The sequence below is a fragment of the Chiloscyllium punctatum genome, chromosome 15 (genome assembly GCF_047496795.1).
Source record: "Chiloscyllium punctatum isolate Juve2018m chromosome 15, sChiPun1.3, whole genome shotgun sequence".
Classification (NCBI taxonomy): domain Eukaryota; kingdom Metazoa; phylum Chordata; class Chondrichthyes; order Orectolobiformes; family Hemiscylliidae; genus Chiloscyllium; species Chiloscyllium punctatum.
In genome coordinates this window covers 88,779,377-88,795,870 of record NC_092753.1, presented here as the reverse complement: position 1 = coordinate 88,795,870, position 16,494 = coordinate 88,779,377, and the positions used below count along the sequence as shown (strand labels likewise).

The 16,494-nt window shown below is 39.9% G+C and overlaps 1 protein-coding gene across 4 annotated transcripts in view; it reads right to left on the bottom strand.

Annotated features, from left to right (window-relative positions):
* appa (amyloid beta (A4) precursor protein a) overlaps positions 1-16,494 on the bottom strand; it is a 169,744-nt gene that overhangs the window by 111,788 nt on the left and 41,462 nt on the right. For all 4 annotated transcript variants that reach the window (XM_072585731.1, XM_072585734.1, XM_072585730.1 and 1 more), the window contains exon 2: positions 15,633-15,803. In XM_072585731.1, the coding sequence (XP_072441832.1) occupies positions 15,633-15,803 (171 nt within the window). The remainder of the gene's footprint in view (positions 1-15,632; positions 15,804-16,494) is intronic.

Here is a 16,494-nt window from a genome sequence, read left to right as displayed (position 1 = left end):
CCATAGAATCATAGTCATACAGCACACAAACAGAACCTATGGTCCAACTCCTTGATTAGACATCCCAATCTGACCTAGTGTGCCCAGCTGCAGCTCTTGTTTGATCATATGACAGCTCTGGAGCTGCGGATGGACTCACTGTGGAGCATCTGCAATGCTGAGCAGGTCGTGGATAGCACATTTAGTGAACTGGTCACACTGCAGGTTAGAATTGCTGAGGGAGACAGCAAATGGGTGACCAAAAGGCAGAAAAAGAGTAGGAAGGCAGTGCAGGTGTCCCCTGCAATTATCTCCTCCAAAACAGGCATACAATTTTGGATACTGTTAGGGGAGATGGCTCACCAAGGGATGGCAGCAGTTGCCAAGATCATGGCACTGTGGTGGGCACTGCTGTTCAGAAGGGCAGGAAAAAGACTTGTAGGGCCATAGTCATAGGGGATTCTATTGTGAGGTGAGTAGACAGACAGTTTTGTGGCTGAAAACGGGACTCCCGGATGGTATGCTGCCTCCCAGGTGCTTGAGTTAGGGATGTCACCAATCGGCTTCAGAGCATTCTAAAAAGGGACGGTGAACAGCCAGTTGTCTTGGTTCATATAGGCACCAACGATACAAGTAGAAAATGAGATGAGGTCCTGAAAGAAGAATTTAGGGAGCTAGGAAAGAAGTTAAAAAGGACCTCAAAAGGTAGTAATCTCGGGATTAGAACTAATGCCACGTGCTAGCCAGCATAGAAATGAAATAAATAGGTAGGATGAACACGCGGCTTGAGGGATGATGTCGAAGGGAGGGGTTCAGATTTGTTGGACATTGGGACTGGTTCTGGGGAAGGTGGGCCTATTACAAATTGGACGGTCTACACCTGAACCAGACTGGAACTAATGTTGAGGGAGTTTTTACTATTGCTGTTGGGGAGGTTTTAAACTTATGTGGCAGGGGACTGGGAACCAGAAGAGAAGACAAGTAGACAGTGAGGTGGACACTGGAGACTGTAGGAATCATGAAGATAGCATTAATAAGGGGACGGGTAGGCAGAGAGCAAAAGGAACGCAAAAAAAAAAACTGGTGGCCTCAAGTGCATATACTTTAATGCAAGGAGTATAGTGTGTAAGGCAGATGAACCTAGGCTTGGATTGGTGCCTGGGAGTATGACATTATTGCAATCACAGAGACTTGGTTGAAGGAAGGGCATGATTGGCAACTAAATGTTCCAGGAGATAGATGCTTCAGACAGGACAGGGAGGGAAGTAAAGGGGGGGGGGGGGGTGTGGAGGAGTTGCATTGCTGGTCAGGGATGATATCACAGCTATACTAAAGGAGAACACTATGAAGGCCTTGAGTAGTGAAGCATTATGGGTGCAGCTGAGAAATAAGAAGGGTGCCAGTTACATTGTTGGGGCTGTATTACAGGCCTCCCAACAGTAAGCGTGATGTAGAAGAACAAATAGGTAAACAGATTATGGAAAGATGTAAAAGCAACAGGGTGGTGGTGATGGGAGATTTTAATTTTCCCAACATCGACTGGGACACTCTTAGCATCAGAGGTCTGGATGGGGCAGAATTTGTAAGAAGTTTCCAGGAGAGTTTTCTAGAGCAGTATGTCAACAGTCCGTCGAGGGAAGGGGCCATATTGGACCTGGTATTAGGGAATGAGCCTAATTAGGGAACGAGAGAAAATAGCTGGGGTCCTGACAGATTTCTTTGTAGCATCCTTAAATACAGGCGAGGTGCCAGAGGACTGGAGGGTTGATCACGTTGTCCCCTTGTACAAGAAGGGTAGTAGGGATATTCTAGGTAACTACAAACCAGTGAGCCAAACGTCAGTGGTGGGAAAATTGCTAGAGAAGGTACTAAGGAATAAAATCTATTTATATTTGGAAAAGAGTGGGCTTATCAGTGATAGGCAACATGGTTTTGTGCGGGATGGATCGTGCCACACCAACTTAATAGAGTTCTTTGAGGAAGTGACCAGGTTGATAGATAAAAGAAGAGCTGTAGATGTCATATACATGGACTTTAGTAAGGCGTTTGAGAAGGTTCCCTATGGTAAACTAATAGAGAAAGTGAAGTCACATGGTGTGATGGGTGTTCTAGCTAGGTGGATAAACAACTGGTTGAGCAACAGGAGACAGAGTAGTAGTTGAAGAGAGTTTCTCGAAATGGAGAAAGGTGACCAGTGCTGTTCCACAGGGGTCAGTGGTGGGGCCACTGCTGTTTGTGATATACATAAATGATCTGGAAGAGGGCACTGTTGGTATGATCAGAAGTTTGTAGATGACAGAGTTTGGTGGAGTAGCAGAAAGCATAGGGTACTATCAAGAATACAGGAGAATATAGATAGACTGGAGAGTTGGGTGGAGAAGTGGCAGATGAAAGGTGATGCATTTTGGGAAACCTAATTCTAGAGTGAATTATACAGAAAATGGAAGAGCCTTGGGAAAAGTTGATGGACAGAGAGATCTGGAAGTTCAGGTCCATTGTGCCCTGAAGATTGCTGCACAGCTGCAAAGAGTGGTCAAGGAGGCATTTAGTATGCTTGTCTTCATCGGACGGGGTATTGAGTATAAAAGCTGACAGGTCATGTTAAAATTGTACACAACGTTGGTTTGGCCACATTTAGAATACTGTGTACAGTTCCGGTCACCACATTACCAAAAGGATGTGGATACTTTGGAGAGGGTGCAGGGAAGGTTTATGAGGATGTTGCCTGGGATGGAAGGTGCTAGCTATGAAGAGAAGTTGAGTAGATTAGGATTGTTTTCGTTATAAAAAAGGAGCTTGAGGGGGGACATGATTGAGGTCTACAAAATCATGAAGGATATATACAGGGTAGATAGAGATATCTTTTTCCACAGGGTGAAAGATTCAATAACAAGAGGTCACGCTTTCAAAGTGAGAGGTGAAAAGTTTAAGGGGGATACACACGGCAAGTACTTTACACAGAGGGTGGTAGGTGCCTGGAACGCGTTGCTGGCTGAGATAGTAGAGGCAGTCACAGTAGATTCATTTAAGATGCGTCTGGACAGATGAATGAGTAGGTGGGGAGCAGAGGGATACAGATGCTTAGGAATTGGGTGACAGGTTTAGACAGTGGATTTGGATCGCCTCAGGCTTGGACGGCCGAAGGGCTTGTTCCTGGGCTACAAATTATTTTTGTTCTTTCTTTGCTCTAGTCTCATTTGCCAGCATTTTGCTCAAGTCCCTCTAAATATTCCCATTCATATACCTACCCAGATGCCTTTTAAACGTTCTAATTATACCGACCTCCATCACTTTCACTGGCAGCTTGTTCCATACATGTACCACTACGTAAAAAAAGTTACCCCGCAGGTTCTTTTCAAATCTTTCCCTTCTCACCTTAAACATATGCCCTCTAGTTTTTGGACCCTCACCACCACCACCAACCTAGGAAAAAGACCTTGGATATTCAGTCTATTCATGCCCCTCATGATTTTACATCCATAAGGTCACCCCTCAATCTCAGTGCTCCAGGCAGAAAAACTCCCAGCCTATTCAGTCTCTCCCTACAGTATAACTGAAAACCTCCAATCACAGCAACATCCTTGTAAATGTTTTCTGCACCCTCTCAAATTTAGCAACATTCTTCCTATAAAAAGGTGACCAGAATTGTGCGCAGTATTCTACAAGTGGCCTCAACAATGTCCCATATAACTGCAATGTGATATCCTAACTCATATACTTAGTGTTCTGACAAATGAAGGCAAACATGCCAAGTGCCTTCTTCACCAATCTGTCTACCTATGACTCCACTTTCAAGGAACTATACACCTGCACTGAGGTCTCTTTCTTCGGCGACACTCCCCAGGACCCTATCATTAAGTATAAGTTCTGCCCTGATTTGCCTTACCAAAATGCAACACCTCACACTTATCTAAATTCAACTCCATCTGCCATTCCTCTGATCATTGGTGCATCTGATCAAGATCTCGTTGTATTCAGAGATAATCTTCTTCACTGTCCCCTACACCATCTATTTTGGAATCATCTACAAACTTACTAATCATGCCTCTTATATTCACATCCAAATCATTTATCTAAATGACAAAAAAAAGTGGACCCAGCACCGATCCTTGTGGTGCACCATTGGTCACAGGCCTCCAGTCCAAAAATCAACCCTCCACTACCACCCTCTGTCTTCTACCTTCAAGTCAATTTTGAATCCAATTGGCTAGCTCCTCTGGAACCCATGTGATCTAATCTTACTAACCAGTCCAGCACATGGAACACTGTTGAATGCTTTGCTGAAGTCTATACAGAATACATGCTCTGCCTTCATGAATCTTTCTCATCTCTTCACAAAAACTCAATCAAGTCAGTGAGACACAATTTCCCAAGCACAAAGCAATGCTGAGTATCCCTAATCAGTCCTTGCCTTTCCAAATGCATTTCAATCCTGTCCCTCAGAATCCCTCTAACAAATTACCCACCAATGACATAAGGCATACCAGTCTATAGCTCCCTGACTTTTCCTTATAGCCTTTCTTAAACAATGGCACCACATTAGCCAATCTCCAGTCTCCCAGCACCTCACCCATAGCTGTCCATGATATAAATATCTCAGCAAAGGGGCCAGTAATCTCTTCCCTAGCTTCCCACAAAGTTTTGGGGAGAATGTGAGATTTTCATAGACAGCAAACATTTTCAAATGCTACTTAAGAGAAACTTAACTGTAGATAACATAGAATGTTTATCCTGCTGAATCATTCAAGTACAAAATTGAAATTGCTTCAGACTAGGTTGCCCAGCAAGCAATGAGTAAATGAGATACCTTAAATCACAGGATACAATAGCATGTGTTCTGTTCAAAGTTATAAATGCAATCATTTAATATTAATTTCCCAAGTCTGGTAAGAGATTATAAAAAAATGAATTCAATATTCTGCGTCTGAATGCCTGCAGTCTTTGCAATTGAAAGGTCAACTCAAATAGAAATTCTAAGGTTCAAACATAAAATCAGTTTGGTGCAACCAAGAAACAACAGGGGTCTGAAAGGTTTTAATGAGAGTTGACTATATGCCACCAAACAGCAGTCAATGTAAATCCAGTACAAACCGAAAGTTAAAGACACGCATACAAGGGTAATAGAATAACCATGGCAGAATTCTGGACAGGTGCATGAGCAGGTGGGGAGCAGAGGGATACAAACGCTTAGGAACTGACCGACAGGTTTAGACAGTACATTTGGATCAGCTCAGGCTTGGAGGGCCGCAGGGCTTGTTCCTGGGCTGTAAATTTTCTTTGTTCTTAAAGTACGTGGGACGGTTTTTCTGGATCAGTACATTTTGGAATCAATGTGCTCGTAAGTCTAGTTTTATGCAATGATAAAGAGCAAATTAATTGCTGCTATCGAACTCTTACGGAAGAGTGACTGTAATTTCATTTTACATTTACCCACATTTTTAAACAATCAGAAACAAGGATCTTTAATCTTAAGAAAGGAAACTCTGAAGCAGGGAAGCAAAATTAGCTGTCTAAACAACATTCAAAATGATATGAAGGCTGACAGTGAATGAATAACTAAAATTCAATCCTTCAACGCACAAAAACCCAGCAATGAAAATGTTCCAGTCACAACTAACAAAAGTAGTCAAGGTCTGTATTGGATCAAAGGAAAAGGTCTTTAAAGTTGAAATTGCAACTTTTGAGGATTGGGAAGATTTTGGAATTGTGCAAAATAAGACCAAGCAAAGGAGTAAGAAAGTGAAAATGGAATTAAAGAAAACAAGGAAGACACAAAACTAGGCATGAAAGGTTCTACAGGTACGTAAGAGTTGATAAGCATGGCACTGGAAAAGCAGAACAGGCCAGTCAGCATCTGAGCAGGGGAGTTGATGTTTTGGGCATAAGCCCTTCATCAAGAACATCACTCCTGAAGAAGGGCTTATACTTGAAATGTCGACTCTCCTGCTCCCTGGCTATTGCCAGACCTACAATGTTTTTCCAACGCCACACTTTTCAACTCTGACTGTCCAGCATCTACAGTCCTCACTTTCTCCTACAGGTATGTAAGAACTGAAAAATTAGCAGAAATAAATAAGAGTCCATTATAAGTAGAATCAGGAGGAACTATAATGAGGAATAAGGAAATTGCAGAAAAAAAGAAAGTATCTTGTGTCTATCCTTATGGAAAAAAGGATATTAAAAACCTCACAGAAAGAGTGAAAAATGTAGGGACTAATGTAAATGCAGAACTTTAAGATATTAATAATAGTACAAGAGAGATTAATGAGACTTAGAATGGATAAATCCCTTGGACCTGATGATCTGCATCCCAATGTGTTGAAAGAAATGGCTGTCCAGTTGGATGATGGTGGTCACCTTTCAAAGTTCGAAAGACTCTGGAATGGTCAAAAGCAGCAAATGTAACCCCACTGTTGAGGAGAGAGAGAAAACAGGGAACTATAGATCTGTCACAATAGCATCTCTTGCGCCAGGTAAATGATAAAGAATGCAATAACAGAATGCTTAGAAAATTTTGGTAAGTTTGAACAGTGTCAACATGAATTTAAGAAAGGGTAATCATGTTTCACAAATCAGTTTTGTACTTTATGAATATGTAACTAGCAGAATAGATAAGGAAGAAACAATAGGTATATTCAGACTTTTAAAAGGCTTTCAAAAGAACCTGCATAGGAAGTAAACAAAAGTAAAATTTGTGGAATTAGAAGGCATATACTGGCAAAGTTTGAGAACTAGCTAATAGTCAGAAAACAGAGTAGGAATAAACAGATTATTTGCAGGTTGGCAGGCCTGCATTGGACCATTGGATTTTATTCCATTGTTAAAAAGAGACACAAAGTTATACCTTTCCTTCTTTCCCTCATCATAACTAAGACACAGGAAACCCAACTTTGAAACAGAATGCCAATTGATACAATATGAGAAAAAAGTTCATTTAAGCTGTTTCATTGGATCACTAATGGTATGCAGACACAGCCGGACTTGCTAACTGTCAATCGTAGTTCACTGATTAATCTCAGGCCAGTAGGTAGACTCTGACAGGTCAGAGGGCTGTCAATATATACACAGCAGGAATTCACAGTTGCCACAGACCTTTCTCCATGGAAAAGATGTAACGCGTACACAAACCTCATGCTTACACAGAACAGGGTCTTGTGAGCTAATAAAACATGTAAATGAAACAAATAATTTTAAATAACCTTTGGAGTAATTCTCAGCATAGTCTGGATTATTTAGTTAATGTTATTCAACATGTGATTCTATGTTCTAAACTTTGCAAGAATGGACTAGTTGAGTCACAGTCTTTTACAGACAGTGAAATGAACACATTCTTTGATATAATCCACCAGTTGTTGAGTGTACACCTTACTGTGAACACACTGGCAGTGAAACTCATTTACCATATTATTCATGTGCACAACATCAGCAGCTAGCTTCAATTGTTGACATTTTTGAGACATCTTTCTTTTGCAGGGCAATCACAGATACACCAGGCTTTTTCAGGGACAAACAGGGAAGACATCGAGTCAGAGATGTACAGCATGGAAACAGACGCTTTGGTCCAACTTGCTCACGACGACAGATATCCTAACCTAATCTAGTCCCGTTTGCCACACTTAGCCCATATCCATCTAAACCATTCCTATTCATATACCCATCTAGATGACTTTTGAATGCTGTAATTGTGCCACTTCCTCTGGCAGCTCATTCCATACATGCACCCACCTCTGCGTGAAAAAGTTGTCCCTTTGGTCCCTTTTATATCTTTCCCCTCTCACACTAAATCAATGCCCTCTAGTTCTGGACTCCCCCACCTCAGGGAAAAGACCTTGTCTATTTATGTTATTCATGCCCCTCATGATTTTATAAACCTCTAAGGTCACTCCTCAGCCTCTGATGCTCCAGGGAAAACAGCCCCAGCCTTTTCAGCCTCTCCATGTAGCTCAAATCCTCCAAACCTGGCAACATCCTTGTAAATCTTTTCTACATCCTTCCGATGGGAAGGAGACAGGAACTGCATGCACTATTCCAACAGTGGCCGAACCAATGTCCTGTACAGCCATACCACGACCTCCCAAATCCTATACTTAATGTTCTGAGTAATAAAGGAAAGCATGCCAAACACCTTCTTCACTATCCTATCTACCTGCGACTCTACTTTCAAGAAACTACGAACCCACACTCCAAGGTCTCTTTATTCATCAACACTCCCCAGGACCTTGCCATTAAGTGTATTAGTCCTGCGTTTCCAAAATGCAACACCTCACATTTATCTCAATTACATTTCGTTTGCCACTCCTTAGCCCATTGGTCCATCTGATCAAGATCCCATTGTACTCTGAGGTAACCTCCTTCGCTGTCCACTACACCTCCAATTTTGCTGTTGTCTGCAAACTTACTAACCATACCTTCTATGCTCACATCCAAATCAGTTATATAAATGACAAAAAGCAGTGGACCCAGCACCGAACCTTGTAGCACTCCACTGGTCACAGGTCTCCTGTCTGAAAAGCAACCCTCCACCACCACCCTCTGTCTTCTACCTTTGAGCCAGTTCTGTATCCCAATGGCTAGTTCTCCCTGTATTCCATGAGATCTAACCTTGCTAACCAGTCTCCTATGGGGAACCTTGTCAAACACCTTACTGAAGTCCATATAGATTAAATCTACTGCTCTTTCTCATCAATCCTGTTTGTTACCGCTTCAAAAAACTCAAATCAAGTTCGTGAGACATGATTTCCCATGCACAAAGCCATGCTGACTATCCCTAACCAATCTCTGCCTTTCCAAATACATGTAAATCTTGTCCCTCAGGACTCCCTCCAACAACTTGCTCACCCCCACTGTCAGGCTCAGTGATTGTTAGTTCCCTGGTTTTTCCTTACCACTTTTCTGAATAGTGGCACCATGTTAGCCAACGTCCAGTCTTCCGGCACCTCACCCGTGTCTATTGTTGACACAAATACCTCAACAACATATGCCCGTTCATCATCATGCACAAAAATGGTATTCTCCACTAACAAGATAATGTCCTCAAACCAAACACACATCTGTGGACCACACAAACCTGAAGTATGGCAGGTGTTTCAGTCCTGGTATGATGTCAAGTATGTATGGTGTTCACCTCAATGATCAGCAGAGTATGTTTAACCAGCCTATGTTTGCAAAACTACAGAGAGAAATGCTCATCCTTGTTTTTGAGTCACAAGTTAGTGCAGAGGTATAGCAAACAATTAAGGATGCAAATGGTATTGTGGCCTTCCATAAGATATTGAATATAGGATTAAAGATGTTTTACGACAAATCTACAGTGCATTGATGAAACCACCCAGATAAGTGTGGTGGTGGTGGGGTGGGGGGCGCGCTTTGGTGCCCTTACAAGAGGAAAAATATATTTGTCATAGAGGGAGTGCAAAGAAAGTTCACCAAACTAATTCATGGCATATTGGGATTGTCTAATAAGGAAAGATTATACAGATGGCAGAATAGGAATGGGATAGCTTGTTATCTAAAATTCACAAGAGGTTGCCAATGTACTTTTAAACAAAATAAAAAGATTCATTACATGAAAGAAAGACATTTATATTACACTATACAATGACTACTGGACTTAACATACAAATATCAAAAGATTCCCCAACAACTACCTTAACCTTAGAGAAGGTCAGACCTCTGTCTAAAGCTGGTACACCTGTAATCTGTTTCTTTCAGCAAAGTTCTATGCATCATTCAATATTATTCTCTTCATTTAACATCTAAGACTTGTAAACAAACTCTCAACTCAGCTCACTACTGTCGGCAGACTCTGGATCCTTAAACTCATGTCTTCAATAGATTTGTAGACATTTTCCTCTGATACTTCCACAGCCTTCTATTTCTGGAGTTTTCTTCTAACCAACTCGAGAATTCTCACCTTCTGCATTGACTGTTGAGGATTGCTAAATCAAGAGCACCTGTTCTGTAAGAGATATTTCTCTGAATGAACCTGTACCTGAGCCTCCCTCTCTCTCTAGATTGTAACACTCAAAGTAACAAATACTTTAGCATTTGCAGTTACCATCACCAGTCAAATTCCCCTGCCCCGACCGAAACCTTAATATTTCTTTGCATATTAAATGTCCTAAAACACTTTGCACACTTCATTTATTCTCTCTAATTTTGCATCCTGGTTTCCATCACCTTGGAAAATTGGTTGAAAATGCACCCTGACCCTCAAACTGCCCAAATGAAATGCAAATTCTAGGTACGTTGAGATGCAATCTTTCTTACTTTTACAGAACCCACCATAACCAGAACTGGTCTCAGTGTTTTAGGGATATCCCTATCCACATTGTCTCTCCAGCCATTCAATCATTTGCTTCTATTTCTACACATAGTACCAGTGGTAATCCAGAGGCTACACTACTGAGGTATACTTATTAGTTTCCCTCCTAGATCACCAAGATCTACCTGCAGAACCTAATCCTCTTTCTACCTCTAGTGTTCATACCAATATAGTTGTTCAAACTTTTCCCCTCAAAATACACTGCAGCCACTGAGAATCATTCTTGATCTTGGGACTATCCTGAAATCAAATCTGCACTCCCAGATAAACTTATTTGTAACCACATCTTTAGAATATATCACAATTACCCTCCTAACTGAGACTGAGACAGACAGACAGACACACACACCCCTTCCACACAGCTGTGCCAGCTCCGTGCCTTAGACTTGGCTCTGGCTACATTCCCCAGAGAAGTCACCAGCCACAACAATATTCAGAATTAGCTGGTCAGCAAAATGCACTCAGGGCTCATTAATCATCATTCTCTCCACCCAACTCTGCTGTGTTCATCCTGAAGCAGTGGATGACTATCAGGAGAAATGGGATGTTACATTGGCTTTCTCCGCAGCAACTCCAGCTACTGAACAAGTTCCAAACTAAGAGCTCAAGCTTCCCCAGCCAATGACAATTTCTGTTTATCTATGCTTGGGGAATGAGGGGAGCCTCAGGGATTGGAGAATTGAGGACCTGCGAATGCAATGGGAAGGATTCTGCAAAGGACAAAAAATAATTTTAAACTTTAAACAGAAGAATATTCACCTAACAGAGAATAGGAAAATTGAGGTAATAAATTTCTTGCAAACTAACGCATAGTTTCTCAATTGAAGCTGCCCAAGTTCAGGAGCTACAATATGTGGAAAATATAGTGAATCCAATTGTTACAAGCACTTTCAACTGTATAATGAAATCAAACTGTTCAAATTAAAAATTTCATTTGTGTTAGCGTATTTTAGCGCCTAATAGACTATGAATTATATAAGAAAGTGGTTGTCAGCGAAAAGCATGCAATGATTTAACTGTGGTCTTACTAGTCAGCAGAAAGTGTGCTTAGGGTGATGGCTTTTTGGGTAGCAAATGTGTCAGTTTTATTTAAATAAAAGCTTATGCTTGTTGTCTTATGCCAATTTAAAGACTGTGGTGTTTATGAGATTAATGCTCCTTGTATGCTGTGACTTTAATTTTACTAGAGTGGTGACGATTATTGGGGATATTGATCAATTCTTCTGTGCTAGTTTGAATCCATACATGTCACCACAGTTGAAGATGATCCTGTTACCATTATTTCCATAGTTTAAATAAATACTCTGACTGCCTTGGGAAAAACTTGTGAAGAGAAAAGGGTGGGTGAAAATGGGATTTGCAGAAAATGGACATGGATTCAACAATAAAAATAGCCTTTCAGAGAGATGATTCTTTGCTTTTTCCTTTTTATACATTCGCAAATTGAAACTAAATTTTATGTTTATTTGCACTTTTAGAACTTAGTGTTGTTGAATTTGAACTGAATGCAAGTTAGATACAGTCCATAATAATCCAATCACTCATGTAAATGCAGTGTGGCCTTTCCCTTGGTACCCCTAACATGCCTATGAACAAGAATGGATGATTCAGCTATTTAAGTCTATTCAGCAATTCAACTGGATAATGTCTGATCTGTATCATTAAAATTTGCTTTGGTTCCATACGTTTGTATCTTTAACAAAAGCCAATCAGATTAGTAATCTTAATTGAGCCATAACTTCACCTATTTGAAGAATTTTAGGTTTTCATTCCACAGTGAACAATTTCCTGTCATCACCAAATGGATAGCCTAGTTTTTTTCAAGGTTCTGGATTTCAAATCAATAATAGTTTCTCACTATATATTAACTCATTTAATTATTTATGCTGAACACCTCAATTTATTCATAATCTTTTGTATTCAAAGGAATACAAGGCTCATCTTGTAATATGTGTCCAATTTAGTAATTTTAATCATTTCAGCCTTCAGGTAAACTTGGGGGCACCCGTGATATATCCAATACATATCCAAAGTGCAGTGTCCAGAACTGAATGCAGTAGTTGAAACAGGGTCTGACCAACATGCTCTCCAGTTCTCACATAATCCTCCCCCCTTCAGGAAAAAGGCATGCTTTCTATTTGCCTTTATATTTTTTTTTCCACTTTACTTCTCGCTTGGAACACCATGTATTTATATCAGAGGATAAACCAGATACTCCTTAAATATGACCTCAAGATGAGGTCTCAAATACAAAACCACCATATCATTGCCAAAACCATCCAATTTCATCCTTGTAACACCACTTCATTTTGTCCCATCTCACCTGCTGCTGAAACATGCCTTTGTTATCTCTAGTTTTGATTATTTCAATGCATTCCATGCTGGTCTCCCTTTGTAATCTTGAGATCATCCAAAACTGTTGCTGTTACTTGCATCACGTAATATCAATGTGTTCACTGACTTAGGCTGGCTCTTGGCCAAACAATGCCTTGATTTTAAAATTAAAATTTAAAATTTTAAAATCACCACTACCTAGCGTTGTAACAGCTCTAGCTGTTCAACCCCCCAAGAAACTTGCAGACAATGCAATGTGGCCTCTTGAGCATCCCTAATTTTAGTTGCTACACTATTGATGGCTTTGTCCTTAGTTGCCTCGGTCCCAAGCTCTAGGATGCTTACACATCATGCCATCATTAATTCCTTAAGGTGACCCCTAAATCCTACCTTTTCAAAGAAGCTTTTGGTGATCAGCTGTAATATTGCCTTACGTGGTTCTCTTCGATTAAACGCACTGTGTAAATATTAAGCTGCTGCTGATTTCATTACTTATAGATGTCTAAATCTCTGCTCATTGTAGCTGCTGTGACTAAGTGGACTAACTATCAGTGTCATGTTATTGTATTGTAGAATGCCAGTTTACCTATTATAAAAATTCAGTGTCAGCAATTTTACTGTAAATGAGCATTCCATGTCAAAGAACATAGCAAATTTCATTGAATAAGTCACAGTAATGTTTCAGTATTAAAATATTTTTAGTTGATCCCAACACAGGGCTAGTAAAATAATTTCATGATAGCTTGAGTTCGGGTATGGCCTCTCCAAAGACTAAAATCTCACACAAATTGAAATTTAAGTTTATTTACATTTTTAAAACTGTGTGATGTTGGTTTTGTACTGAATGCATATCAGGCAGAATCTGGAATAACCCAGCCAATCATCAGGCTGCCACTTGGCCTTTTCCGTGGTGTCCCCAAAATGTCTATGAAGCACGTGAGCAATTCGGTTTTTAGACTTGAGAAACAGATAGAGAGGTACTTCAACTCTAACATTGACACGAGGTGCCTTTAAGAGGCATTTGTTCTGTGCTGTTTCTCTTGCAGGGAGGTGTTTCCAGTGGTGCCAGAACGTACTTCAGAATCAATGGGTAAATAGGTTAGAGTTTCCTGAGTGTTTTTAATGAGAGAAAAAAGCATGAGTGGTTGGAGTCAGGCTCTCACGGATGCAGGGTTTTAGTTTTGTTTGCAGTTAAAGTTGGGGTTTGAAGCTGCTAGATAAAAGTTTGAGTTATTTCTCTGCTGCTAGACTATTTATTTCGGTGTTCCTTTCTCCTGGACTGGAGGAGATAGTATGTGAAGAAAATCTGTTTTACTGAATTTGCCTTGGCCAAGGGTGTGCTTATGGGATGTTGCTATATTGGGACAGTTGATATTTAGTAGTTAAATAATATGTATTGTTTTGTTACATATTTTGATAGAGTTAAATTTATGCCAATTCTTTTTTTGTTTGTATTTTAACTGTGGTGTAAGAATATAAATGTGTTTTTTACTTGAATCTAATCACATGTGGAACACAACACCTTATACTTGCCTTTAAATAAGATCAAAGTTAGGGTCTAGGCTATGTCCTTAATATATTTTGAGGGGGGTTTGGTCTGATCAATAGCAACAGGACATAAGTCAAGTTGGGCCCATCAATGATCAACACGAAAGGTTTTGTGCGACTCAGATATTCAATAATAACATCCAGTAGCTACAGAATGCTATTAGGCATTGCAAGACACTCAAATAACAAAATCCCAAGTTATCTTTCTTAGAACAACAGATTTCACCTGAGCTACATCAGTAATCTTTACAAAGAGGATAAAATGAACAGCAGACCAAAGCTAGCCAGGAGAAACAGTAAACAAGAGACTATAAATGAAGTAAAATGATAATAGGATAGTCAAATAAAGATAAAGACATTTGAAACAGAGGTTAAACAGCTTTTATACAAATGCAAACAGCCCAAGGAATAATGCATTTGGATTAAAGATATACGCAAGAAAGTGTGAAAATGATTGGCAACTCAAACGTGGCCAACAAAGGATAGCCAACCCTATGAGGAAGTCACAGATTCATGAGGAATAATTATATTGCACCTTAAAAATACTGGACACTTCAGAACAGCACATGATTCAAGTGACATAAATAAAACTAGGCAATAAAGATTGATCAGTGTTTGTAATAAATCACTAGTACAAATTGAGTAAGGCAATGAACTGTTCTTGTCAACTTGAATTAGGAGGGATTTAAACATCCCATAGGTACAACACGCAGATGAGTACAAACCTTAGGGGAGTTGCAAAAAAGCAAAAACAAATACAGTGAAGCAGTCGGGAATTGTTTCTGCACGCAACAGGACAAGAAGGAAACACTACTATCCAGGAAAAAGCAGCCTTTTAATTTGTGCCCCACTCACACTTTAAGCATCCACCTGCTCCACCACTGGTTTACAGTGAGGTGTACTATCAAAACAAACGCATAGCAGGAAATTCACTAAAGCCAGGAAAAGCCTATAAAGGACAAACAGGTACAATTGAATACCACGTCCTCTAATTTAGACACCACCTCAACTTGGAAACGGATTGCTGTTACTTTGTTTTCACTGGGTCAAAATCCTAATATTTAGATTACCTTCAATACAAACCCACTGCACCATTCAAGAAAAGGTCTACTGACATCTTTTAAATGGCCACTAGAAGCAATGAACTGCTGCTCTGGCTAATGGCACCTGTACCTCCAATTAGAATGGTAAAAAACAAAATCACATAGGACAATTCATTTACTCATTTCTGTATTGATAAAGAATAATGTATACAAGTATTAAAATAATTTGGTCAAATACAAGGAATGGTTACCAAAATCATTGCAGTGCCAGCAAATCAATTTGCTACAGCTCTAGCACATTCTATCTTCATAACAAATATTAGCATCTAATTAACCAGATTATATACAGCAAACATTTTAAACTGTGTAACAGAGACAAAAAAAAATTCCAACTGAGTATTTACCTCTTGACAGTACTGCAGGATTCCTTCTTTAGTTGCAAAGCAGCTGTTTGTTCCAGACGGATCAGACACCCACTTGCCACTCTGTACATTCATGTGCATATTTAGTTTGCCGCAGAACATGGCGATTTGGGGTTCTGCCGCCAACAATCCAGTACCTCCATCAGTTGGCACCTGGTAAACAGAATCATTTCAGTTACTAAAAAAGCATGAACTAAATTATGTAGCGTGTCAAAGGATTTTGCTAAGCAGTATAAAGACAGAACAACATAGTTTTGTTCTAAGAACAATCTCCAAATTCGATACCCCGGGCCTGTCTGGAAACATTCATACTGGAATATTAAAAAGCCAAGACAGTGCTTATGAATAACAAATCAACTAGATTGCCATTTTAGAATTCCATGAAGTTTTGATGAAGGAGCGCACCCTAATTTAGCTTTAATTAGTTATTTAAATAGTTACCGGAAAATGGCAAGTGACCCTAGTTTTAAAAGAATTTAGGTCAAACTTGTTAGCATTCAAGAAAGCAGACTGAACATGATGTAGTTTTAAAAAATATTGAAAACAAATATTAAGGAAGATTTAATCTAGGATTTATGTGCAAGGTGACATTTCCATTCAAAAGGCTATAGTCAATTATACCACATCTTGTGACCAAAGGATCTTTTAAAAAGTAATAACTCTGAGGAAAGGTCACTGGACCCAAAATGTTAACTTTGATTTCTCTTCATAGATGCTGCCACACCTGCTGAGCTTTGCCTGCAACTTCTGTTTTTGTTTCTGATTTACAGCATCCACAATTCTTCCAGTTTTCAAAATTTATTTATGGCTTGTGAGCATTGCTGGCAATGGCCAACATCTGTCG